At 40.5% G+C, this 24,131-nt stretch overlaps 1 protein-coding gene across 1 annotated transcript in view; it reads left to right on the top strand.

Moving 5' to 3' along the window:
- CEP250 (centrosomal protein 250) overlaps window positions 1-23,862 on the top strand; it is a 36,252-nt gene extending 12,390 nt beyond the window's left edge. The window contains 22 exon segments of the mRNA XM_083746418.1: window positions 254-436; window positions 802-946; window positions 2,396-2,542; window positions 3,680-3,910; window positions 4,621-4,814; window positions 5,298-5,425; window positions 5,562-5,731; window positions 7,428-7,607; window positions 8,173-8,307; window positions 9,230-9,373; window positions 9,895-10,733; window positions 11,698-11,857; window positions 12,215-12,572; window positions 14,382-14,509; window positions 16,161-16,281; window positions 16,916-17,070; window positions 17,795-20,245; window positions 21,014-21,142; window positions 21,434-21,586; window positions 21,972-22,079; window positions 22,314-22,361; window positions 22,883-23,862. Of these exon segments, the coding sequence (XP_083602544.1) occupies window positions 254-436; window positions 802-946; window positions 2,396-2,542; window positions 3,680-3,910; window positions 4,621-4,814; window positions 5,298-5,425; window positions 5,562-5,731; window positions 7,428-7,607; window positions 8,173-8,307; window positions 9,230-9,373; window positions 9,895-10,733; window positions 11,698-11,857; window positions 12,215-12,572; window positions 14,382-14,509; window positions 16,161-16,281; window positions 16,916-17,070; window positions 17,795-20,245; window positions 21,014-21,142; window positions 21,434-21,586; window positions 21,972-22,079; window positions 22,314-22,361; window positions 22,883-23,164 (6,589 nt within the window). The 3' untranslated portion in view covers window positions 23,165-23,862.
- The last annotated feature ends 269 nt before the right edge of the window (window positions 23,863-24,131 follow it).

Raw genomic sequence — 24,131 nt, 5'->3', positions numbered from 1 at the left:
GAATAAACCTTCATGTGTGGTCTGGGCTCTTCAAAGTTTGCCTGGGGCAGTTTGCATCCACAGGTTGGAGAGAGACAGTACTCAAGAAGTCACTCTGCCTTTCAGATGTGATGGTGTCCTCATTTCCCTCTATTCTCCAGTAGCCCAGATAGGAAAAGAGGATGCTCAGTCAGTAGTAGCTAAACAAGTGCAATGAAACTGCAGTGTATCTCTGTTTTTTGTTTTTCTCTAACTGAAGACTTTTTCTTCTCAGTGACCATGTCACCCTGGATAAATCCAAGATAGAATTACAGCAACAGCTGGAAGTCTTGGAACAGGAAGTCCAGCACTTGCGCCGAAGCAATACTGAGCTACAGCTAAAAGGAGACATGGTGGATGGCCAAAAAGAAGAACAGCAGCATCAATTGGAAAGGATGCTGCGGGAGAGAGAATATATGTGAGCCTTTTGTCTCCCCCCCCCCCCAAAGGGCAGTAAGTTTGTTGCTAGGGAAATACAGGAAAAAGAGAAGCTGGCAAGAGCATTCACAGTTCTTACAACAATCCCTCTCCATTTTATGAAGGTTGTGGAAATTTGGAATCTTTGCACTTTCTTCACCCTCTTGTCAGGATTGTGTATGGGCTCTGCCAATTTCACTTTTAAAAATGAGCCCCTCTGGATAGCATTTGTGAAATTTGCAAACAAAAAATATGGTGCTGTATGAGGATTTTTATGTTAGAAAACGAAATTTGCAGCCCCGGTTAAGCTTTGGAGCTCTCATGTACTTCACTACTTAAAATAAATAAGTGTATGTGTTCATTCAGTCAGGAAGACCGAAATGCTCTTGAAGGAAAGCATTCATTGTTAAAGAGTGAGCTGGTAGCCATGAAAGAAGCACTGGAAAAAGCTCACCTTGATGGAGAACTGGTGAAACAAGAAAAACATGAACTTGCTACAGCGCTGGAGCAGGTACAGTTATTTTCTTTTCCTAGTAATAGCCAAACACACTCTTGAATTTAAACAGGAAACTCCATAGACACTCACTGTAGACAGACACTGGCATGTTCATTAAACTGCTGTAAAGTGGTGGTCAGTGAGCATAACAGTAGAGTTTACAAAAAAAAATCAAAATTCTGGTATTGTCCTGTTCTGGGCAAGAGGCTGAGTTGCAAATCCAGTTCCCACAGCAAGTTTCCATGTTTCCTGGCCACCACATGCTCCCATCCCTTTCCCCATGGTTTAGTAAAGCCTGTGAAGGACAGTTATGGAGAAACAACATTGTAGCAGCATTTGACATTAGTGCACATATATTGGCTATATGGCTTAAATATATGCATATGAGGCAGTTCTTTATAACTTACCCTTGATTAGTTTTGGGAGGCTAAAAACAGGAACAGCTGCAACTTTCCTTCTTCTCTCCTGCCTGGGTCCATTGCAGCCATTCTTCCACTGAAAGTCAGAACTTCTTGGACTGCATTTGATTTTGAAAAGAAAAGAAAAGAAAAAAGGAGAAAGTTCAATAATAGTGTGTAATGTCTAGTTCCAGTCTAAGTAAAACAGTGCTAAAGATTTCTATTCAGAAGTGTTGTACTAAAAAAAGAATATATATATATATATATATATATATATATATATATATATATCTGGCAATTGGAACATGTTTCTGACATTAAAGCAGTGATCCTTGTGACTGGCCCAGATGTTTTTTAAAAACAACAACACAGATTTGGATTGGTTTTTTCATGAACAATCAGAATAGGGTTTTTTCCCCATGGCATTTAAGCTACATACTCATACATTAGTAAAATAGTTGGGTTTCTATTTAAGGAAGAAAATGAGACATACTGATAGAAAACCAGTGACATAATGGAAGAATGAGAGGATATATTCTAAATAATCCAACAGATATTAATCTAGTCGTTTCCCCATTAGAACCTTCAGTGAAGGTTCCATGCCACAGGGAGGCATTGAGGATAGAAGTTTTCTTAAAAAATATGTATGTATCTTAAGTTTTACTCAAGACTGCTGCCATTGAAATTAATTGTTCTAAGTTAGCTATGTCCACTAATTTCAAAGGCTGTATTCTGACTGTGACTAATACAAGACACAACACATTGCCTTGAATGGCTTCAGAGAGTGAATCTTTGGTGAGGGATCTTTGGTGAGTGGGAGGCATTTGACCTTCCTAAATGGGGAATCTGAAATATCCAGCTGTAAGCCCTACATACTATTCGGGGGGGGGGGGGTCTCCTCACCTTCAGGGACAACCTTTTAGGGAGTGCAAGAAGTTGCTGCAGGAAAGTCCATTTGGACAGCATGATAAAATATGGTTTATTGTAAGTTAACAAAGTTAGGGGCAAGTCTTATTTTGCTTTTATTGACTGGTATTTCTTTGTTTTGTGTTTTTGGGTCCACAAGGCTGAGCTGTCCTTTGCAAAGTTAACTGGTGCACACAATAAGCTAAAAGCAGAAACTGCTCACCTTCATGATGCAGTTGCAAAGATGAGTGCCCTTAATGAAGCTCTAGCATTGGACAAAGTGAGTTTGAATCAACTTCTCTTGAAGGTAAGAAGATTGTTGCAGCTGAACTATTCTTATTCTGGGCAGCCTACAAAATATATGTAAGGAATTTGCTAATATGTAGGTTGCATTTTATTCAGAACGGGGGAAAGGAAGGCTGCTGTTTTAAAAAAAAAAAAATTAATTTTGAATATAGAAACAATCATACAATCAATTACAGTTCCCCCCATAACAACCCCAACTATGTCCAGCTGTATTAGTAATAAACTGAAACATAAATTCAATAGCTGTCAATTTAAAAAATGTTGTTCCACAGGTTCCCATGGCCTATACAAACGTTTTTTCTTCATTGCAAATGAAATAAAAGTGGACCACATTTTGTAAAAGTTTTGTAGATTCTTATGTTGTCTTCTTTCTTGTACTTTATCTGTCAACTTTCCCATCAAGATAAAGGCCCAAACAATAAGCATACCAAATTTCATATGTTTGCATTCCATATCCTCCAGTGCCTTGCAAGAGCAAGAAGTGCTGCAGTTAGAAGATGCATAATTAAGTCTCTGTATCAAAGATAATTTGCTTCAGCTGCAGATATTGAAATAGTGCGATTTTCCCATCTAAACTAATCAATTTAGAAGTAATTTGTTCCATTTCCTAAAATACCCTTAACTAGAAGTTTTAAATCTGTGGCATTCTCACCACATGTGTATAAATGTTCCTTTATCCCCACAATTTCTCCAACATTGTAGAAAGGTATTTTTGCCTATTTTACTTAGTAACGTGGCGTGCTGGTACCATCTGTGGGTTAGCTTTAAGGTGTTTTCTCATACACGAGCAGAATTAGCTCAAAAAGGAAATATTTTCTCATATTCTTTCCCATAAAACATAATCAATTTCTTCTAAGTCTTTCCCATCTAGTTTTCAAATTGGAGGATTTTGATGTTTAAAAATTAACAATAGATTTATAAGCTATAAAACATTTTAAAACAAGGTTAATGAATTTGTCCTTTGTTTGCAAATTTCTGTGATACTGATGAAGTGAATGACTTGAGTGCTTACCATCCAATTGTGGGAGAAGTTTGTTGTATAGCTTTTCCAGACAAAGGGGTACCTCTGGTCTTTAAGCCAGAATAAGCCCATTGAAGGCTGCTCTTTTATCAGTTCCTTCCATTTCCTTGAATGTAGATGGAGCAGGAAAAACAGGCACTTTTGGACAAAGTTGATCACCTGGAAAGACTAAGGACCTCTTCACAGAAACAGCTCAACCAGATGGAGAGAACAAATGAGGAACTAAGTGCAGACAAGACTCGTTTACAGCAGTTGCTACACAAGGCTGAGGGAATGCAGGAAAGTTTACAGGAAGAGTTAAGAGTACTGAGAGATGAACAGAAAGAGACTTGTGAGAAGCTGAGCCAGGTGAGTGTTAGCAGCAGACTTGAGTTATCCTGCATGGACATTGGGCAGCAGCAGTGTTGTGCTTCTGAAGTTGGGTTCAGTTAGATTATGGAATTCTGCTTGAATAGTGAATAGCTCAGTTAGTTTGAAGGTGGTGCTGATAACACCAAGGTTGCAGGTTTAATCTCCATAAGTGACAGCTGCATATTCCTGCATTGCAGGGGGTTGGACTAGATGATTCCAACGCTACAATTCTAGGATTCTAGGAATCTTTTCAATAGCTAGTGCTGCTCATCACAAAGTTCAATTTACTATTCTTGCATAAGACAATCTTTTCAATCTTATTTGTACTCCATAAGTGTTTCTGGATAAAGTATGTTTTGCAGCCATTGTAACACTCATCTAGATTTTCTTCTTTTCCAATACACATTCTTTCTAAAATCTGTGAAGTGTCACAGTAAAACATTAAGTGCGGTGGCCTTCAGGCAATTATATATTTTGTACTTTGGTTCTCTCCTGAGTATAGATAATCAAACTTCTCCATAGCAGTCCATCTGTAACAGATCCATTTTTCTTTGTAATGTGCAGTTAGGCAGGTCCATCTATTCTGTGATAACAATTTTCTATCCTTTAAAAGAAGCTATAGATCTATTTCTTTTTACAGTGCATTATTGCTTAAAGTGACAGAGCTTTGCCTTTTGCTATAAATTGCTTTTCTTTCTCCTTCATAGGCTCATCACCAGCATGAGACATCTAGTACTGATTTGGAGCATGCACATCAGGAGTCAAGTCGTCTTGGAGAGATGCTGGCCAAGACGTCCAAAGAAAAGGAATCATTAATGCGTGAGAAAGCTGCATTGGAAGTACGACTAGGGGCTGTTGAACGAGAGAGGTGGAGTTTTTCAGAGCAAGTGGCAGAGTACAGGTAAGAGGCTGACGAATAGAAGAACCTTGCCTATTTGAATAATTATTTAATGCAATCAATGACTTTCCATCAGAGGACTATGCAGCTTTTTGTGTCTTGGCTGTTCAACCATATGGCAGAAGTAGTTCCACATCTGCAGAAAGAAATTCAACAAATGCACAACAGGAAAAATGTTTTAAGTCAAGCCCAAGTTTGAAATCCTGTACACAGTTTGACAGGTCTGTTTTCCATAAAGCTGCAAAACTTACACTTAATAGTATTTCTGTTCTTCCAGACATTGTTTCTTGTATCAGCATGACAAATGGCCTGTGATTGTTGTCCTTATTGTCTGTATATTTAGAGGCTGGTGCACTGCTACAAATGAATGACCTCCTTTTGTTCATAGTGTTTCCAGGGTACTCAAACTGGCTTTGCTGGGATTACATTTATCATGTCATGAGCAAGAGATTAAAGTCCCACAAATTCTGTATATGTAATTTGTAGATCAACGAAGGATCTTCTGGAATCAAGCCTCCTTCAAGCTCAGTTGCAGGTGTCTGACCTGGAAGTTACCAAGGGTCAACTGGAAATGAAAATCCAGGCAATCAACCAGGCCAAAGAAGTGATACAGGGTAAGATGTTTTCAAAGGCTTCCAGCAAAAGGTAGTATCAACAGAGCACCCTCCCTTCATGTGATAAAAGGCCAGTGGTCAAACAAGCTGTTATGCCTCATACATTGTGACTCCTGCTCTTTGTTTATTCTTACAGGAGAGGTGAGATGCCTTTGCACTGAACTGGAAGCTGAAAAGTCAAAATTTAAGCAAGAAAATGAAGAAAAAGCACAACAGCTCTTGCAGGCCGAGCAGAAGTACCAAGAAATGCTTGACCACTGTCAAATTGTACATAAGGAGGAAGTTAATACACTACGTCAAGAGTTGGTAAGCAACCATATGGTTAGCTCTTTAATTCATGATATATATATATTTTGGGGGAGTGGGAAATTGAGCAGAAGATAGAATTAATAAAGTGGCTCAAAATGTCAGATGATTACCAAGACTTACTTTTCCATTCAATTGTTATGCCTTGTACTAATTAAACTATTAGTCTTTTAAACTACCTTGCTTCGGATGGGTTGTTTTCAGCATAATGCTAAAGTGACTTGTTTGTCAGCTCAAGGATTTCTCTGTGCACAATTAAGTGCTCCCCCCTCTCCTCCCCCTGTGCACTCTCTAAATCTGTTCTGTGAACCCCCAACACTCTGGAGTAGAATTGGTGTGGGACAGATGCAGGGGGAAGAAAGGTGGGGAAGCCAGGTTTTGATGGACACAGAAATAAGAATCTTACCTTAGATTGCCAGGAATTTCCCGTTGCAGCAAACCTTAGCAGAGGGCGCAGAGAGGTGTTTTGTACACATAATGGTCCAGTGTCTTGATTTCTAAACTCTGGTTCTCTTATACATCTGCATCAGGATGCTCTCTCTGCCTTAGCTGATAAAATATTAGTGATATAATGCTATTAAAGTGTGTGAAGAGCTCTGAATACCTGACATGCACATAGGCCATGTTGTAGTGAATGGAGGGGTGGGGTGGATAGCTTCCTTATACTATCCACTACATCGTAGTTAGTGTTATGGCTATAATAGTATGCTGCCTTGTTAAATGGATCTGGAGTAGTTGTGAGTGTGCATTTGTGCCTCCAGTTGCATGATGTGTCACGTCTAAAACGTTGCCCAAAATTTTTACTCTTTGTTGTTGTTTTTTACTTCTAGTGCGTTTTTCAATATAAAACAAATTCATGAGGTGTTTGTATTATTGTTGCATATAATTTTTACTTTAGTCTAAAATCTCCCAGTCTTCTGGCATTGATCAGTTCAGGAAAAATCTATGCCTGGCAACCTTGTGGTACAACTAATTTGGCTTCCGCTACATCCAACCTTACACAGGTGCCTAGCTATTTTATATTCTAGCTTTCCTCAACACCAAACATATAACAGCAGCAGAAAATGGAGAAAATATTCTGTTGCAACAAAGTCCCTAACATCTCTCCACACCCATCTATTGCAATGTTACTCATGACTCTTTCATATTAGCTAGGCTTGGAAAGCACCAAGTAACATTTGGAAACTGGAAAAAGCATGATATTACTTAATCCATTCCATCTTCCCCACCTCATACACACACATAAAAGGCACAAAATGCTGCCAAGAAGAGCTCACAGTGCCTCTGGCATAGCTTATGCCACATCCAGTGGTTAGGAGAACAGCAGCTGATGTCTGCAGCCACAAGCACCAAATTTCCCAGTCTTTGAAACCCCTAGGAGCTCAAGCAGATCCTGTTTGTAAACAGTCACCCTTTTGGCATGGCCGCACAGAGAAAGGAGGACTGGCATTCCAGTTGAACAGTCTGCCAGTTCCATAGGCCAGTGACTAATAGGAAACCTTCATTTAGTACCCATAGGTGATAATTATTACTCTCAGAGCAAAGTGTGATAAATATCCTTCCCAGAAGCAAAACTCATAACACTATACACAGCATCTACTAAGGTAAGTAGTAAACGTTACATCAGTGGCTAGAAGTGAGACTGTATTTTCCTTTCTTTTTGTTCATTTATTGGAATTGGCTGAAATGCTTCCAGGAAGGTGAACGAGAACGCCACCGTTTAGAACTGGAGCAGGTGTTGGAGCGCATAGTCAAGGAAAAGGAAGAGAGTGAAAGTGTCTATGAGAGGAAGCTGCTGGAACTACAACAGGAGGTTGTTGCTGTAAAAACACATATGGAAGACGAGCTCATTAAGGCTGAAAATGCCAAGCAAGAGGTAAAGTTTGATAGGTGCTTTTGACCTAGAGACAAACCCCCACTCCTGCCTTTCTCTTTTGGAACCTTGTGATGAAATGGTGTCTGCAGGAAGCTGTCTCCCGCAGAGCATAGTGATTGGATTTTGTATATAAGGGATGAGACGATCTTTTAGGTATCCTAAAAGCATGGGTGTCATCAGGTTTTATGTTGGGGAGGCAGGCTTTATGTTGGGGGATAACCTCAGATAGTTAAGTATTTTTTATTGATTTACTTGTTAGAGGGAGGCGACTGCTCCCCTTAGCTATGTCCATGCCTAAAGGTATTATATGAGGATTGATTAGGTGTTGTATGAGAAATGATGTATTTTAGGTATTATGTGAGAAGGAAAAAAGCTTTTTTCTATCCACTTATACTGCACCATGCATAATTTTATGCATCTATAGCATGTCATCATTATTCACCTTTTCTCTAACTAAAAAGCCCCCATTTTCTGTACTCTTTCCTCCCAGGGGACCTGCTCCAATCTTTTGATCAGTTAGGAGTTCATCTGGAATGTTTTAAATTCTCTGCTTGCTAATATCTAGGTGCTGCTAGAAAAAGAGAATGAGAAGAAATCATTACAAGAGCTTCACCTTCAAACAAAACAGGAACTCACTAGTACTTGCCAGCAGCTTGATCATCTCCGTCTGGAAATAAAGAAGAATAAAGAGAGGGAGCAGGTAGGAGTAGACCAGAGCAGAAAAGCTTATGAAATCTACCAAGAATCCAGCAGAAAGCTATGGAGCAAATATGAAATAAAGTATATTAACATGATAGAAAGTTGGCTCAATAAATGGATAGTTTGGACCAATTACATGGTGTATGAAAGTTTTTCCTAGGATTATGTGCACATGACTGATTTCAGAACTCTTGCCCAACCCAACCACATTTGATAATTCAGTTGCTTCATATTTGAAGAACTGCTTGTTGAATGTCTGTTAATTAAGGTTCAGACAGTTCCTGCATTTTTCCAAAGTTGTGACGTGTGATAGAACCAAAAGCAAGAAGATGGGTTCTAATTCTAATGCAAAATTGCATCTTATTAGCACCTATCAAATTTTGGCTTACATTTGGTAACTAAGGCATATATGAAATCCTTACACAAAAGTTTACCCAATGAAGCTACTTGCAGCTTTTTCTTGTTCTGCCCTCCATTTTTCCACTATAATTTGAGTAAGTTATATCCAAAAGCTGCCACCTTGTTCTTTTTTTAGAGTTCATTTTGATGCCAGTGCAAAGATTTTATCTTTCATTGCATGCTCCTCATGAACCCCATTTCTCTTTGTAGAGTATAATCCTTAATTATGCCCTACATTTCCCTTAGATACTTGCTATGATTGTTAATATGCTATATTGAAATTTGCATTTTATGTCTGTTTCATAATTGTTCATCTTATTGTCATTTATTGATTTTTGACTGAAGTACTAAGTCTTCATCCCACAAGATTTGTGGCCTGACTCTTGTGAGATGTAGATCATTTTATCTTGTGCAGCAGTTGCTGTACATGTATTATAATTGCACATTATAAAATAGTTCTCTAATTTGACCAAACCTGAACCTTGGAAAATAACTCAACTTTTTTGGCTGGGTGGGGAGTGCAGGATACTTTGCAAGATTTGGAAGCTAAGCTGAAGGAGGCCCAAAGTACTATAGAAGCACTAGAAAAGAAGTACAAGGAGGAGCTCAAGTCTCTCAAAGAAGAAGTCAACTTTCTCCGTAAACAACGAGACTCTTTGCAAAGTCAGGTGATTTTACTTAAAACTATGTGCTAAGCACTTCGTTCAGTGCCAAATGTGTGGTTTTTCACAAGCTGCTTCAACAAGTAGAAATGGAAATCTCTTTGTGGGGTAAAACTAAGTTATGGGAATCTTTCCCAAACCATCGTGGAAAATTACTTGAAGTACTAGGGAAACCAAAAAGCCATTATTTGAAATAGTTTTGGAAAAATTTTGATGCAATACTCCAAGAAAAGCCATATGTTTGGTTCTGTATAAGAAGTCATAGGCATGCTAAAAATGTATTCTGTTTCACCAGAGTTCTTTCATGTTACTCAAATGGGGCGATGTCTCTATCATGCTTATAAAAAAGTCTGGCTTGGTTTCTGAAGCAAATAAAAAACTGCATTCTGTTAAAGTGGATGTTTGAATTGACAAGAAACTTTGCTTCTTGAAATAAGATGCTTGTATCTATATTATCTCCTCATGTGTACTAAAATAAGTGCATACTGTAACGGCTGCATCTTTACTGTTCTCCTGTCTATTTCTAGGTACAAGAGTTGCAGTCACAACTACTGACAGAAAAAGATTCTTGCCATTTGATTAGCCAGGAGGCTCAGCAGCATTTACGTGACATACAAGAGTTGTCCAGACAGAAAGCATTGGAAGTTGCACACCTCCAGAAGAAGATGGAAGCAGAAAGAAAACTTCGAGAAGAGAGAGAACATCAAAACATGGAGTTGCAGAATCAGAAAGAAGAGATGGAGCACAGAAACACAGAACTGCATAATATGCTGCAAAGTCAATGGGAGGAAGAACAGCATCTGAACAGAGAGCTGCAAAGCAGGCAGGAAGAAATTGAGCACCAACGTGCCACAGTTCAGGCCCTGGAAAGGGAGCAGAGCCAGTGGGAGGAGGCAAAGCGCCAGAGTTCAGAGCAGCATTCTGCACTCCAGAGGCAGTGGGAGGAGGCAAAATGTCAAAATAAGCAACTGCAAAATCAGAACATAGAGCTGCGGCACCAAAAAGAGGAGGTAGAACGTCAGAATGCACAGCTGAAGGCTGTGCTCCAGAGACAGCAGGAGGAAGCGGAACATGAGAGTGCGGTGCGTCAAAACCGTTGGGAGGAGGCAGAACAACGTTATTTAGAGTTGCAGGGTTGGAAAGAGAAAGTTGAACATCAGAATTCAGATTTGCAGGCCCTTCTCCATACCCAGCAAGAGGAGTTGCAATGTCGGACCAAGGAGCTGCAGGCAAAGCAGAAGGAGATGGAACAGCAGAGCACTGCTCTACAGAAGATGAAGAAAGAACGGACTCAGTGGGAGGAAGTTGAACGTCAGAATTCAGATCTTAAAGTAGCATTGCATGCTTTGGAGCAGAAACACACCAGGTGAGCCCAACTTTCATAATTTGTGGCTGGACTAATTGTCTCATATAGCTATCTCACCTCCACACACCCGGTGTCTAAATAGTTAGGTATGTACAGTGGTACCTCAGGTTACATACGCTTCAGGTTACAGACTCCGCTAACCCAGAAATATTACCTCAGGTTAAGAACTTTGCTTCAGGATGAGAACAGAAATCGTACTCCAGTGGTGCGGTGGCAGCAGGAGGCCCCATTAGCTAAAGTGTTGCTTCAGGTTAAGAACAGTTTCAGGTTAAGTACGGACCTCTGGAACGAATTAAGTACTTAACCCGAGGTACCACTGTATACATAATTTTTCAGAAACTGCACTTTTCAAAGCTTCTCTTGGAGAAATACAGGGCATTAATTGTCTACTTCAGATTACCTGATCTGGAACTTTTAGCAAAAAGGGGTCCTCCTAAAATCCCAGCCTTGGCTGGGATCAAATAGTGCACGGCGGTTGTGTCCTTCTCACACCGCCCTGCCAGCTCTGAGCTGCTTTGCGATGCTGGGATCTGATCTGAATGATTTGCCTAGTGAATCATATCCCAGCCTCACAAAGGAGTGCAGGGCTGACAGGGTGGTGTGAGCAGCACCCCCCAGAAAAATGCACCCAGCCCCTCCTCCAACACTATGCCCCAGCTCCCCACCCCATTTATGAAGTTTGCAACTGGAATGCCTCCTTTTCACTTAAATTCCCCTTTTTGTCCAGTTGCATAGAAATTATATATACAAGATATATAGTCTGCACTTGAGATTATCATTTGTTTATTTTTGCATAATTTCAGGGTCTTGTGCACATACGTTGGCACACTGTTTGTTTGCCATAGTCTTTCATAAGTGTGTCATGGAAGAGAACCAAGGTGAAAAGCCAAGTCTTGTACTTGCTTGCATAGGGTTGTTTTTTTCCAATCTGTAATAGAAGTCCTGCTTTTTTCCCCGGTTTCAGTTTGGCTGCATCCTTGGAGGAGAAGGAACTCAGGCTCAAGAGACTGCAAGACAGTGATAGTGCTCAACAGGGTGAAGTCACCAAACTGAATACTGCACTACAGCAAGCAGAGCAGCTGCTTGCTGAGCATAGCCGAGAAGAGCAGGAGCTCACTAGACAGGTATTACCTGAAAAAAACTCAATACAGGGTGCAATACTGCTTTTTATTTTTCTGCCCTACTGCCAGCCCCCATCTGCTTCACATGGTGCTTCTGTTATACAGCCCCCCTCCCAAACATGGCTTCTTTTCCATAACACACTGGCTTCCAAATATACGTGTGTGTGTGTGTGTGTGTGTGTAGAACTCATATTAATACCTGATACCTGGTCCTTTTCACAAGCAAATTATATCCTTATCTCCTTTCTATGCAAATTATATCCAGCTTCTCTTCTTTGGTTGATTATTCACCCGGTGCTAACTTCTTTGCATTCCAATCCACCATTCCAAAATCATTGCAAGCTGTGTTGCTTCCCCCAGATACAATCCCTCAAGGAAATTGTGCTAGAGAAGGAGGCTGCCTTGGTAGCTCATAAGGAGCAGCTCGCCCGGAACCTGGAAGAGTCCCGTGCTAGTGAGCAGTCTTTGAAGGACTCCGTGAAAATGCTGGAAGGTGAAGTATCTCAGCTTCGCCTGAGCCTGAGCAGCACAGAGAGTCGGGCAGTGGCATTGGCATCAGAATGTCAGCGTGCTTGTTCTGCCCGCTGGGAGGCACAGTCTCACTTGACTAAGCTACACTCGGTTCTGCAGTACATGCTGTGCAAAAGCCCCGAGACAAAGCTGGAGTATGGAGGGAGAGGAGACAAAGCTATTCGAAGCTCATTGTTCAGTGCAAGAGGTGAGTCTAATAAGTGGACTAGTATTATGTCCTTTGCAAGTAAATTGTTGAACAGGTGACAGAGCCAGAACTCTGCAATAGGGGAAGGTACCTTTTTGTGTGTGCTTTGGTACTTACTTATTTTCTAATATGATGTCTTGAAATGGCACACCCTTTCACGTTGATTCAACCTCAAATGGATTTGCTAAGGAGTGGCAAAATGCCCTAATATTGCCATCTTTGCCTAGAGCTTAGATAGTGAGTGACACCTTGCTCCTTTCAATAGCAGTGGTATAAATTACTTATTTAAGCAGCCCCTGCCAACATGCAGCACATGTCAAGCCATTGGCTTTCTCAGGTATACAGGATGGAATTGATCTTTCCTGAGATTAGTTGGGATAGCCCAGAGGAAAGAACAGGCTACTGTTGGAGGCAGAGCTGACTGATAGCACCAAAAGTCTTGAGGCCACTTCCTTGTAGGGATGGTACAAGGTTTTGTGTAGAAGGAAAACTCAACTGTGCCAAACAGTTAAGAACCATCAAATAACGGAGGAGTGTCAACTGTGTCCTGAGATTTGAATCAGACACAGAAGATTGGGGTGGTGGAGACTGGCCAAGGTGTGTAGATTAGATGGGATGGCAACACTATCATTTTTCTGTGGAATACTGCTGAAAATAAGTCATAGTGACAAGTCTTGGGCCTAGCTACAAATTACAGTGATACCTTGGATTCTTGTTTGTGTGACAGCAGTGACATCTTGTGGACTGTGTAGATAATGCACTGGGTATGATGGTTACCCTGTGAGGTCAAACGTTTCAAGAGCTATGAAGCTGTTGCTTTGTGGGTACTTCCACATGGAACCCCTCTGTTGATTTCTTTCCCTTCTCATTCCACTTTTGTCAGTATACAGGGTAGCGTGGCATCATCTCCACCTTTCCAATTTTTTTGTTTTTACACCTATGGTATTCCATCCGCATCAGTAGGTGGTGCATATCTGAAAGTGCCTATCTTGTTCTTGGTGATCCTTGCCCACTATTACACCTCACTGAGCATGCACAGAAAGTATGAAGCAGGGTCTGATTTTTGTAATTGTCCAGCCACAGGAAATGTTTGACATACAGTTGTACAATTGCCCATACATTTCGTAGTACATCTTTCTTGCTGCACCTGCAGAGTTGGTTTTTTTAAATAATAACTAGATGGGACTTGCACCTTGCCAACAAGCCCAGCTTATGCACAGCAGAATTGCCATCTCTTTCTCCTTCCTTTCAAAGTAAAAGCAACAGATGTTGCTGTTCTGGAAATAAAATGGTTCAGATGTGCCAAACTGGAACCAGGCAGAAGTGGCTATAGAGCTCACCTCAATAAATGCCATATGATGTGTCAGAAACTACATTCAAAAATGGAATAGCTTTGCTCTGAAACAGCCGCATCTTCAGAGTTTTTGCATTTATACTGGACTTAACAGTAATACTTAGATTCTTCCAGGGAGAAACTGCTTTAACAAGGGTGGCAGGGTAGGGGGCAGATGGACTGGAATGCATACAATTCAAGCACACGGTCATGTGGATCTCCCCACCCCAGAAGTGTGCTCGGGGACACTACAAATATGCGGTAAATAGGAATCCTCTGTGTCTTTTTGCTATATTTTTATTGGAATATGCACTGAAGAGTTCTTGCATTACAAGAAAAAGTGGACAGTAGCAGCAGCTCCATATCTCTTGCAGCATCTAGTTCTGCCTTCAATGAAAAATAATCCTAGAATTTTCTATATCTTGTCTAACAACCCTTCAGCTAGACACTGTTACAGAGGAGGTTTATTTCTTCAGAACAGGATAATGGGACGGGACTGTCTTTATCTCAGCTGAAGGACCTTTCTGCTGAGCTTACAGTGGAGAGAGTGGCAGAAGCTATTCAGGACCTGCGGCAAGAACTCTGGCAGACTCGCCTAGAACGGGTAATTGTTTCACTTTCTTAAAAATAAATAAATCATATCACTGTCCTTTCTTGGCATCCAAGCTTAAAATGATATAGTAAACTTTTGAAACATAAATACATTTCCCATGGATTAAAATAAAAAGCATGTAGTTTCAGCCTTACTATTAATCCTCCATGTGGTGCCTAGTATACATTAAGTCAGCCTTGGTCAATCTGGTGCTCTCCAGATGTTTTGGTTACAACTCCCATCAGTCTCAACCAGCTGATGTTGTCATCCAAAACATATGGAGAACACTAGGTTACCCAAGGCTGCACTAAGCACTATAGTAATAATTATCAAGATGTACCATTGTATTGAATTTACTTTTTCACTTGTTGTGTTTAGCAAATGAATCTCTAGCTTGCTTAATACAATAATATATGCCATATCTGTTCTCTGTCATACTAATGGTTCTATGTAGCTCACTAGGAATGGAGATAAATATATGCCTTTAAAATATTATAGTTGGTTCTGTCCATCTGAATTTTCCGCTGCTGCTTCTACTAAAAAATTCTGAGCTTAGCAAAACTTGTTGCTCTGTGATTCAGCTAACATCTGTCTTTTCAATAAACTTTGCTTTCTTTTAGTACAACTAGTTAACAGCTGGATATGCAGGAACTCACAATGCATTTTCCTATCAAAGTGACAAAGCTGTGTCCAACAAAGACTGACGACTCTGTCTTCTAAAGCAACTAAGGCAACTGCCTAGGCCTCAATGTATTGGGATTTTGCCATAGTGCCATTTGCTGTGGAGAGAAGATAATTTTAGCAACATAGGAAGCTGTCATATGCTGAGTCAGACCATAGGTCTATCCAGTTCAGTATTGTCTACATTGACTATCAGGAGCTCTCCAGGGTTTCATATGGAGAAAATTCCAAGTTCTACACAACTTTTTACTGCTGAGTTGGCCCTAAGATGCTACTGCGGGCCAAACTATATAATACACAGTTTTATGTAACTTTCCCCAGATGCTTTTTATGTTTAATTTTTTAAGAAAAGTAGTTGGTAGACCCTGTAGCCTAGAGTAGAGATTTGGTGGGTGGGGAGGTAGAACAGTGTTTTTCTTAGTAGGCAGTTTTCATCTCAAAATTTCTTCTCACAGGAGAAAAAGATTTTGGAACCTCTACCTTTTCCTGCAAAAGGAAAAGTGGTTCAAATGGGGCAATTTTTTGAGATAAAAACTAGTTGGCGAAGAAAAGGTTTACAGTATACTTTATACAGAATTCTGTGTGACATATAGTTTGGCCCTGAAAAGGGGGTTTTGTTCATAGTCTTTGGGGGTTCCTGGTCTTTCTCCTTGTTTTACTGTGCTCTTCTTTGGACATGCATATATTTCCGCAGGGCCTGCAAGACAGAGCTGTTCCACCAGGCCTTTGGCCAGGGCACAGCCTGACTCCCTCCTTTGGCAATCTTCACAGAACTCTAGCCCAATGGTTGCCATCAATTTGATTTGAATTAATTTTATAATGGAATGATTTTAGAATGTTGTATTATTTTATTGTTGTTAGCTGCCCTGAGCCCAGCTTCGGCTGGGGAAGGCAGGATATAAATATAAATATATTATTATTATTATTATTATTATTATTATTATTATTATTATTATTATAATACCCCTTGCTTTTCTTGCAGGATGAGATGAGAAAGAATTCAGAAAAGCTAAAGCAAGACCTCAGTGAAAAGGAAGCAGAAAGAGACCGCGTCAGTGCCAAAGCCGAAGAGCTTCAAAAGTGGCTAGATCAAAGCCAAGAAGGTATAGACTCCTCATTTTCACTATGGTGCCTCAGAAGTGTCATAAATCTCCCAGAAGTAGAGCTGTCTGCTCAAAAAGTGGAAGCTGGGGGAAATCCACAATATGAAAAACATTAGATGTCAATAAAACGTGCTGTGTCATGCATAGCAGGGGTTGGAGACAAAAAGATACCCTTTTTATGCAGAAAGTTTTGGGTGTAATATAAGAAGGAATAAAGGGAGGTATCTAGCAGCTGCGGGACATTAAGTTTTCCAGACCAGACATCTACAGTGTTTTTTTAGTGAAATGGTTCCAAAATAGTTCCCCTTGCAGGGGGCGGGGTCACTGTTCAAAATAGCTGCAGCTTGTTATGTTTTTTGTCTAGTTATGCCATTTCTATCCCACACTTCATTGCCAGGTGCTTTCAGGGTAAAAAGCAAAAAGCAGGTGCACACAATAAAATTGAACCAATAAAACATTAACCAGCATTCAAAGTATTCAAGTATGCTCACTTAAATCTATTCATTGTCATATAAGAATCTGTAAGTCTCAAAATATTGACCTCTATCTTCACCCAAAATCTGGAGGAAGAGGTAGATCTTTCACTGGTGCCAAAAACAAAAAAAAACTTTTCTTCTTACATTCTCCATTTCAGAAAAAAATGTGAAAGAAGGCAGACGAGGCTCCCTAGAGTCTGCCTTGAAGGCAGAGGTCATTGCCTTCAAAGAAGAGAATGTGACTTTGCATGGGAAGGTGACTGCTTTGGAGAAGACTCTTGAGAGTACAGAGAAGCAAAGAAAGGATGTAATGGTAAGGCTAGCAGAGGTCCAGTTATGAAATTGGACAGGCTCATGAATATCTGATGAGGAGTGTTACTGTTCTTGATGTGAGACAGCATCTATTAGGGATTTACTTTCCTTCTCTTACAGCTTTTGCAGAACCATGCCCACTGAACCTACAGCATCCTCTACTTTTTGATAATGCTATACTTATCTCCCACAGCCTGTTTAATGCTTCCAGCTAATTCTTTTGCGTTTAACTGCAGGGACTGAACTATCACTAACACAAACGAAGAAAACCCAGAAGAAATAATAATAAAAATAATAAAATTCAGTGAAGTGTCATAGTGCTGTAGTCTTCTATTATTCAGAGTCTGATTTTTAATTAGTGTTTTGATAAATCAAATAGTTGTTTGCTCCTTGTGTTATTCTGTTATGGCTTAAAGATTCTCTCCATCTGGAAGAAATATTGCATGCTCTCTTGTGAACATTTCAGAAAGTTATTCTCAAATAACTTGTCTATTATGTGAAGTGATGCCACTTCAGAAGACATTTGGTTAAAAAGAGAGGTAATCAGTTGGGTTTTTATGTAAAGCTTATGTTGAAAACCAACCTATTTCCTGTTAATATATATAGTTAACAATAAAAAACCAGGATGGTTCAGCTAACATCATGGCCAGCTTAGCACTCTGCATAAAGAAAGCAAAGAGTTGCAGTTTGCTTCTGCATTTTGAGTAATTATATTTCTGTTTCAGAATGAACGAGACATGTTACAAATGGCCAAAGAAAAGCTGACATGGGAACTGGATCTTCTTCGGGAATCTGTCACAGCCTGTGAAATTCGAGCAAATGCCATGGAGAAGATGAATCAGTCCCTAGAACAAGAGCTTCAGGCAACTCTCTCCACTCTCAAAATTAAACAGGAGGAAGCAGAGACTCAACAAAAGAGATTTATGACTTTGCAGCAAGATGCAGAAGTGCGAAAAGGTTTGCAAGAAAATCTGGATTGCCTAACTGTTACTCTAGGAAAAAGAGATGAAGAAATAAAATCCCTGCTACAGCAAAACAGAGAACTGGAGAAGCACAGAGAAGTGCAAAAATCAGCTGTGGAACATCTCACTAAAGATCTAGAAAAGAGAGAGCGAGAAATTGAATCTCAAAACAAACGGATTAAAGACTTGGGAAAGCAGAATAAAACACAGGAGGCTGCTCTAGAGAGACTGAATATAGATCTAGAAGAGACACTCCAGAATGTGAAATCTCAACAGGACAAGATCCAAATACTAGAAGACCTGTTACAAAACCAAAGCACTATAATGGAAAGCCTGAATTTGAATCTGGAGCAAAGAGTCAAAGAAATGAAAATCATGGAGGAAAAAATCCGTATTGCTGAAGAGAATGAGTCAGCACAAATTGGTGCTCTGCTGAAAGAGTTGGGTGACTTGAAAATAAGGTTGAGTGAGAAAGATTGGGAACTCGCATCTCAAAAGCAGCTACTTCAGGAACGGGAAGAACAGGGGGGGAAGCGGGAAAAGTCTCTTCACACCAGCCTAGAACACATGAAGGCCATTCTCAGGAACAAAGAAAGGGAGGTAGAATCCCAGAGGGGACAGATAACAAGATTCCAGCAGTGCGAGGCTCAGCGTGAGAACCATCTCCATGAACTGCAAGAGAAAGTAAAACAGATGACATTCATGTTGACCCAGAAAGATCAAGAGCTTGAGTCACAAAAGCAGCAGATAAAAGAGCTGGAAGGAGAAATGGAAACAGAACTAAAGGCTCTTCGTGAACTTTTGGGTAAGACGGAGGCATCCTTGAAGGAAAAGAACACGGAGTTGGTGTTTCAAATGAAACATGAAGAAGAACTGAAAAGGCAGTTAGGAGTTCTGCTTGGAGATGTCCAGCACAGTGCAGCAGTATTAAAGGAGAGAGATGGTAGTGCAGAGTTTCAGAAAGAGCAAATGCAGCAGCTGAAGCAAGAAGAGCTGCAAGAAACAACTATTGATTTGTTGGAGCAACTCAGGGTGTTGCTAAAGGAGAGAATGCAAGAAATTGAGTCCCTGAAAGAGCAGCAAGAAGAACACGAGGAGAAAGAAAGGCTTGTGAGAGAAATGCAGACAAATCTTGAATTAGCAGAGCATGCTCAGAGAAATGGTGAGAGGCAACTGGAGTCCTTCAAGGAGGAGAATTGCCAGCTTAAGCAACAAGCGCAAAAAGCAGCAGCACACACTCAATCTCTATTGGAGAAACTGGAGTTGAACAGATCTTCTCTTCAAGACAGAGACAAGGAGATAGAATCTTTACAAGGGCACATAAAGGAACTCTTGAGGCAGAAAGAATTGGAACAGAAAAGTATAGCGAGCCTAAAGCAGGAGCTAGATAAAATGAAGCAATTAATGTCAGAAAAGGAAGATGAGCTTCACAAGCAGGCTGAGCAAATTAGCACATACCAGATTAAAGTAGACGTCACTCTTGCAGAATTACAGGTATGCCAGAATCGGGCAAGTCATCTGGAGGAAGTAATTAAACAGAGAGAAGAAGAATGTGAGAGAGGCCACCAAAAGCTTCAGCACCAATACAAGCAGTTAAAAGAGGATGAAAAAGAAGACTTTTTAGAAGAAGGGGAGAAAGAGAAGAGAACTCAAGATGAGAGAGTACAAAGGCTAATGAAAGATGAGATGAAGGAACTTCTTGAGAACATACAGCATCTTCAACATGCACTGAAGAAAAAAGATGAGGAAGCTGAGTGGCAGAGAGAGAATATTAAGCGGCTGGAAGAGAGAGTTAGTGTTAAAGAGAAGGAATTGTTAACCTGCAGTGAACAGCTGAAGGAAATTGTTTCTCCTCTGAAATCAGAAGAGAAGGGAGACTGCAGTTTACAGAGCTATATCCAAAATATTCTTATGTGGAAGGAAGAGGAGGCAGCCAAGAACAAGTCTCTTCAGGAAAAGAACCAGCAGTTGCAATGGCAAACTGAAAAAATTCAACACTTGGAAGACGAGAAAAGAGTAAAGAGACAGGAATTTGATCGTCTGACCGCTATTCTGAAACAGACAGAAAGTGAAGAGATAGAATGGCGAGAGAGAGCACAGAAGCTGGGTTTGTCCCTGGCCCAGAATGAAGAGGCCTTGAGAGCCCTGAGAGAAGAAATGGCTATTGTACAGAGCATGGTTTTGGAAAGGGATAAGGACAGGCTTCATCTTCAAGTAAGGATTTTAGTGGTGCTATTTAAAAACTCTGCAAGTTGATGTTATAACAAAGGGGATTAGACAAATTCACAGAGGATAAGGCTGTGAATGACTACTGGAATGATGGCTATGTTCTAGCCCCACTAATGGAGGCAGCATGTCCCTGAATAGCAGGAAATCACCAGTAGAGAGGGTATGGTTGCACTTGTGTCCTGTTTGTGAACTTCCCACAGACATCTGTTTGGCTGCTATGACAGCAGAATGCTGGAGTAGATGGACCTTGGGCCTCATTCAACAGGGCTCTTCTTACACACTCTATAAAAATAAAGTAAGATTATATTTCGTGGTATGGTTGTATCTGTCCTTCAGTTTATTTTGTACTTTGTAGTAGGAGACTGTTTTGGCTGGATAGCATTATAAAAATGGGATTTTAGTGAGGTACCTCTGTGTTGCTCTCCAGATTTTGCTGGACTACAACTCCCATCAGGCCTAGTTATTATAGCTAGTGGCCAGGGGTGATGGGAGTTGTAGTCCCGCAACAATGGGTGGGCACCACCTTAGTTACCCCTGCTCTGGGATGTAATTAGCAGGATGTGAGTAACTCATAAGATGAAGTAGGAGAGAAAAAGAACCCAAGTAGCTGTGGGTTGAACCCTGACAGACACATCCGCATTTAGATACAGTTCACTTGTGCATAATACTCTAGGGACACAGTAATAACATTTTTAAAAAGTCTGTGTAACTACTTGGGTATTTGGTAAGTGAATAATATGGTTTGTTCTGCAGGAGCAGTTAGATACAGCTTTCAGAGCTCTGGAGGAAGAGAAACTAGTTACTAAAGCTCTGGCAGGAGATGCAAGTCTGCTACTCAAAGAAAATGACATGCCAGAAGTAAGGCAAAAGGAGGCTGGAAAGGTAAGATAAAGGAACAGGTGGGAAGGATACCAAAATAGAGAAGAACACTTGAATTCTGATGTAGAAGGGGCAGTTGCTGAGTTTCCCAATTTATGGCACATGTCTAGTTTAAGGGGCTAATTGCCTGATTCTAAAATTTCCAGTAACAACAGTGCTGAGACGAGGTTCTTTCCAAGAGAAGGAAAAGACTGTGCCCTATCCATGGAGTAAAGTGTCTGTTCTGCATATATATCAATTCCAGTATCTTTTATGGTCCCTTCTTTACCCCACCCTGTTTTCTTCATCATGCAGGATGTGAGAAAGGAGGGAGAGCTGACATGGATAGCTGAAAGGAGACTCTTATGCAAACGCCTGCAGCTTCTGCAGCAAGCTGTTGCCAGGCTGGAGAATGATAAACATGGCCTAAAGCAGCATAATATGCAGCTTAGAGGTGCACTAGAGCAGGTGAGATTACAAAAAGAAGAAGAATCAGACTTAGTTCATGTGCCTCCTCCCTATTTCCCGGTGAAATTTAAACCTACCTTATCACTCATTGCCCACCCCTTAAGATACTGTAACAGTGCCTGCTCCTGATTTTTCCAGTGCAGACTTGTACTGCTTTACTGATTTAATGGGCCGGTGATCTTTTTGTTCTTTTCTCTCATATTCTGTGTTCAGAGATTCGGTGCTTTCTAGAATACCAATGTCCTGCGCGACCTAGCCTGCTCAGCTCCCGTTCTTCAGGTCGTCCATTTTCACAACCTTCTTCTGCTTATCCCTGTTTGTCCTGATGATCATTGTCATAATCTCTTTTGTGAATGCCCTTGCCTGCTTTTTCTCTTGTCTTCAGGTAGAACGTGAACGTAGGAGACTGAAAAGAAGTCATGGAGACCTTTCTCTGAGCTCTGGCCTCTCCCAGGCTGATTCTGGCACCCAAAAGGTTCCATCTCTAGCAAAGGTCTGAATACTTGCATCCCATCCATTATTTTTGTTCTGTAATATCCTGTAATATCTTTTCTTCTGGATATTAGCATGCTGGTCTCTAAACTCTTTTTCAGTGCTATTGTTGTCTTCAGTTGTCCTTGGATAAATGGAAGAAAAAAATAAATTTCCTCTTTAGTACTTTTCTCCCATGTTGTAGGTGTCTTGAAAATAAGCAAGTGGCTGAATCTTGTCACTTTTCTCTCTCTAGGAAGAAATTCAGGTTCTCCATAAGCAACTGGAAGAGTTACAAAAGCAGGTGAGCAGTTCATTTCTATAGCACCCTGAGGCTTTCAGAACGGTGTGCCTCTTTCTCTACCTCTTCTTCCGTTTTGCATCTCCACTGTAGATGAGCCCCTATAGTAGAGATGGCTAACCTGTAGCATCTGCCCCTACAAGCCGTCCTTTAAAGGTAATAATAATTGGAGCTAATGGAGATTCATTGAAGCACTTTACCATCAGTGGCATCTGGACAAATCTTTTAAGGGAGAGAGGATGTATGCTTCCTCCCCACCTTAATCTGTTGAAATCTTAGTCCCTCCTTTAACATAGCTGTTTATTACCGATCATGTCACTTTGCTCTTGTTCTTGTATAAAATGTTTACTTACACAGCTTACTATGCAAACACTGAAAAATGTTAGAAATGATTAATAATAATAAACCTGGATGATAAAAAATGGGACTGAAGGTGTTCCTTGCTGAGATGCAGAACTGTTGAAAGCAAGATACTCAGAATCAAACCATCTAGTAGTTCCTGATACTATCTTTTTCGTTTTTAGGTTTCTGTTCTACAAAAACAGCTGTCATTGGAGCGGAAGCAGAAGCAGGATTATGTCGACTGCTGTGCCAAAACAAGCCAGGAGCTTTCCTGCCTACACCAAGAGCTTTCTGATTCTTTAGCTGCTGTGGCTAAGGAGCCCGAGGCTGCTGTCCTGGAACTGGAGACTCGCAAGTTGGATGAAACCCTGAACCACAGCTTGGCAGTAGGCTGGGATGGTTTCTTTTCTGGAAAACAACCAATAAACTCAACACCCAAAACAGTCCAGAAGACCTCAAGATAGCATGAAGGAAATGGCAGGAGCCAGAAGCTCTGCAGAAGCTCATCAGAACAATCTGGAAAGACTCTTTCATCAACATGAGCTTCAACCCATATTGAACTGCTTATAATCATTAATATGCAGGGGGCTTCACCTCACTCAACTAGGCCTGGACTCTAGGACCCATGCTGGCAATTTGTCTGTTCATTGTTTGGAGTCAATCATGTTAAAACAAGCTGTGAAATAACAAGAATAGCTGGTGGGCTGCATATTAAGTAGCTGAAGATATGTATTGTGGAGATTGTGTCATAGAACAGAACTCTGAGCTAAGGATGAGAATCAAACAAAAAAAGAGAACTGAATTTCTGGTGGGGAGAGTAGAAGTGAATTGCTGAAATTGAGTCCTGAGGGAGATGGGAGTTCACTAAAAAAAGTTCCAGCCAGATTTTACATAGAAGTCAGGTCAGAACTGTATGTCGGGGAGGGATTCTAACCAAAGCAGCATTACCTGAATTCCTTAATAATTTTATTGGGTAATGAGATTTTTTTCAGAATTGATGTCTTACCGTGTTCTGAATGCAGCAGCAGCTCATTGTAAAATATCTTTAAAGTTGTTCAGTATTTTTGTACTAAATATTTTCTTAATATTTATAAATATATTCACTTTAATTTTTTTAACTCAAATACCCTTCCACATTAAATATGTCTACTTGATCACTTCAGTTCCTATCTTGTTTGTTTCTATTTGTTAGGAAGCTGTACTTTCTATGCTGATTTTAGTCCTTAATGTCAGTACTGTATAAGGGTAGAAGCTTGTGCTGCTAGACCTGCAACTGCAAAAAGAAACACACTCACACACACCTCTGAAATAAGCATATGCTTGTCTCATACACTCCTTTTTTGAGATTTTTCCTCAGATCCTGTCACTGGTTGTTTTTGTAATGCACAGTGTCCTTTCTTCACAGCTTCATCAGCATGGCAAGAACTTATA

Source organism: Podarcis gaigeae (genome assembly GCF_964106915.1).
Source record: "Podarcis gaigeae genome assembly, chromosome: 6".
Classification (NCBI taxonomy): Eukaryota; Metazoa; Chordata; class Lepidosauria; order Squamata; family Lacertidae; genus Podarcis; species Podarcis gaigeae.
Note: the sequence above shows the minus strand (reverse complement) of the source record. Positions and strands in the feature narration are given on the sequence as shown.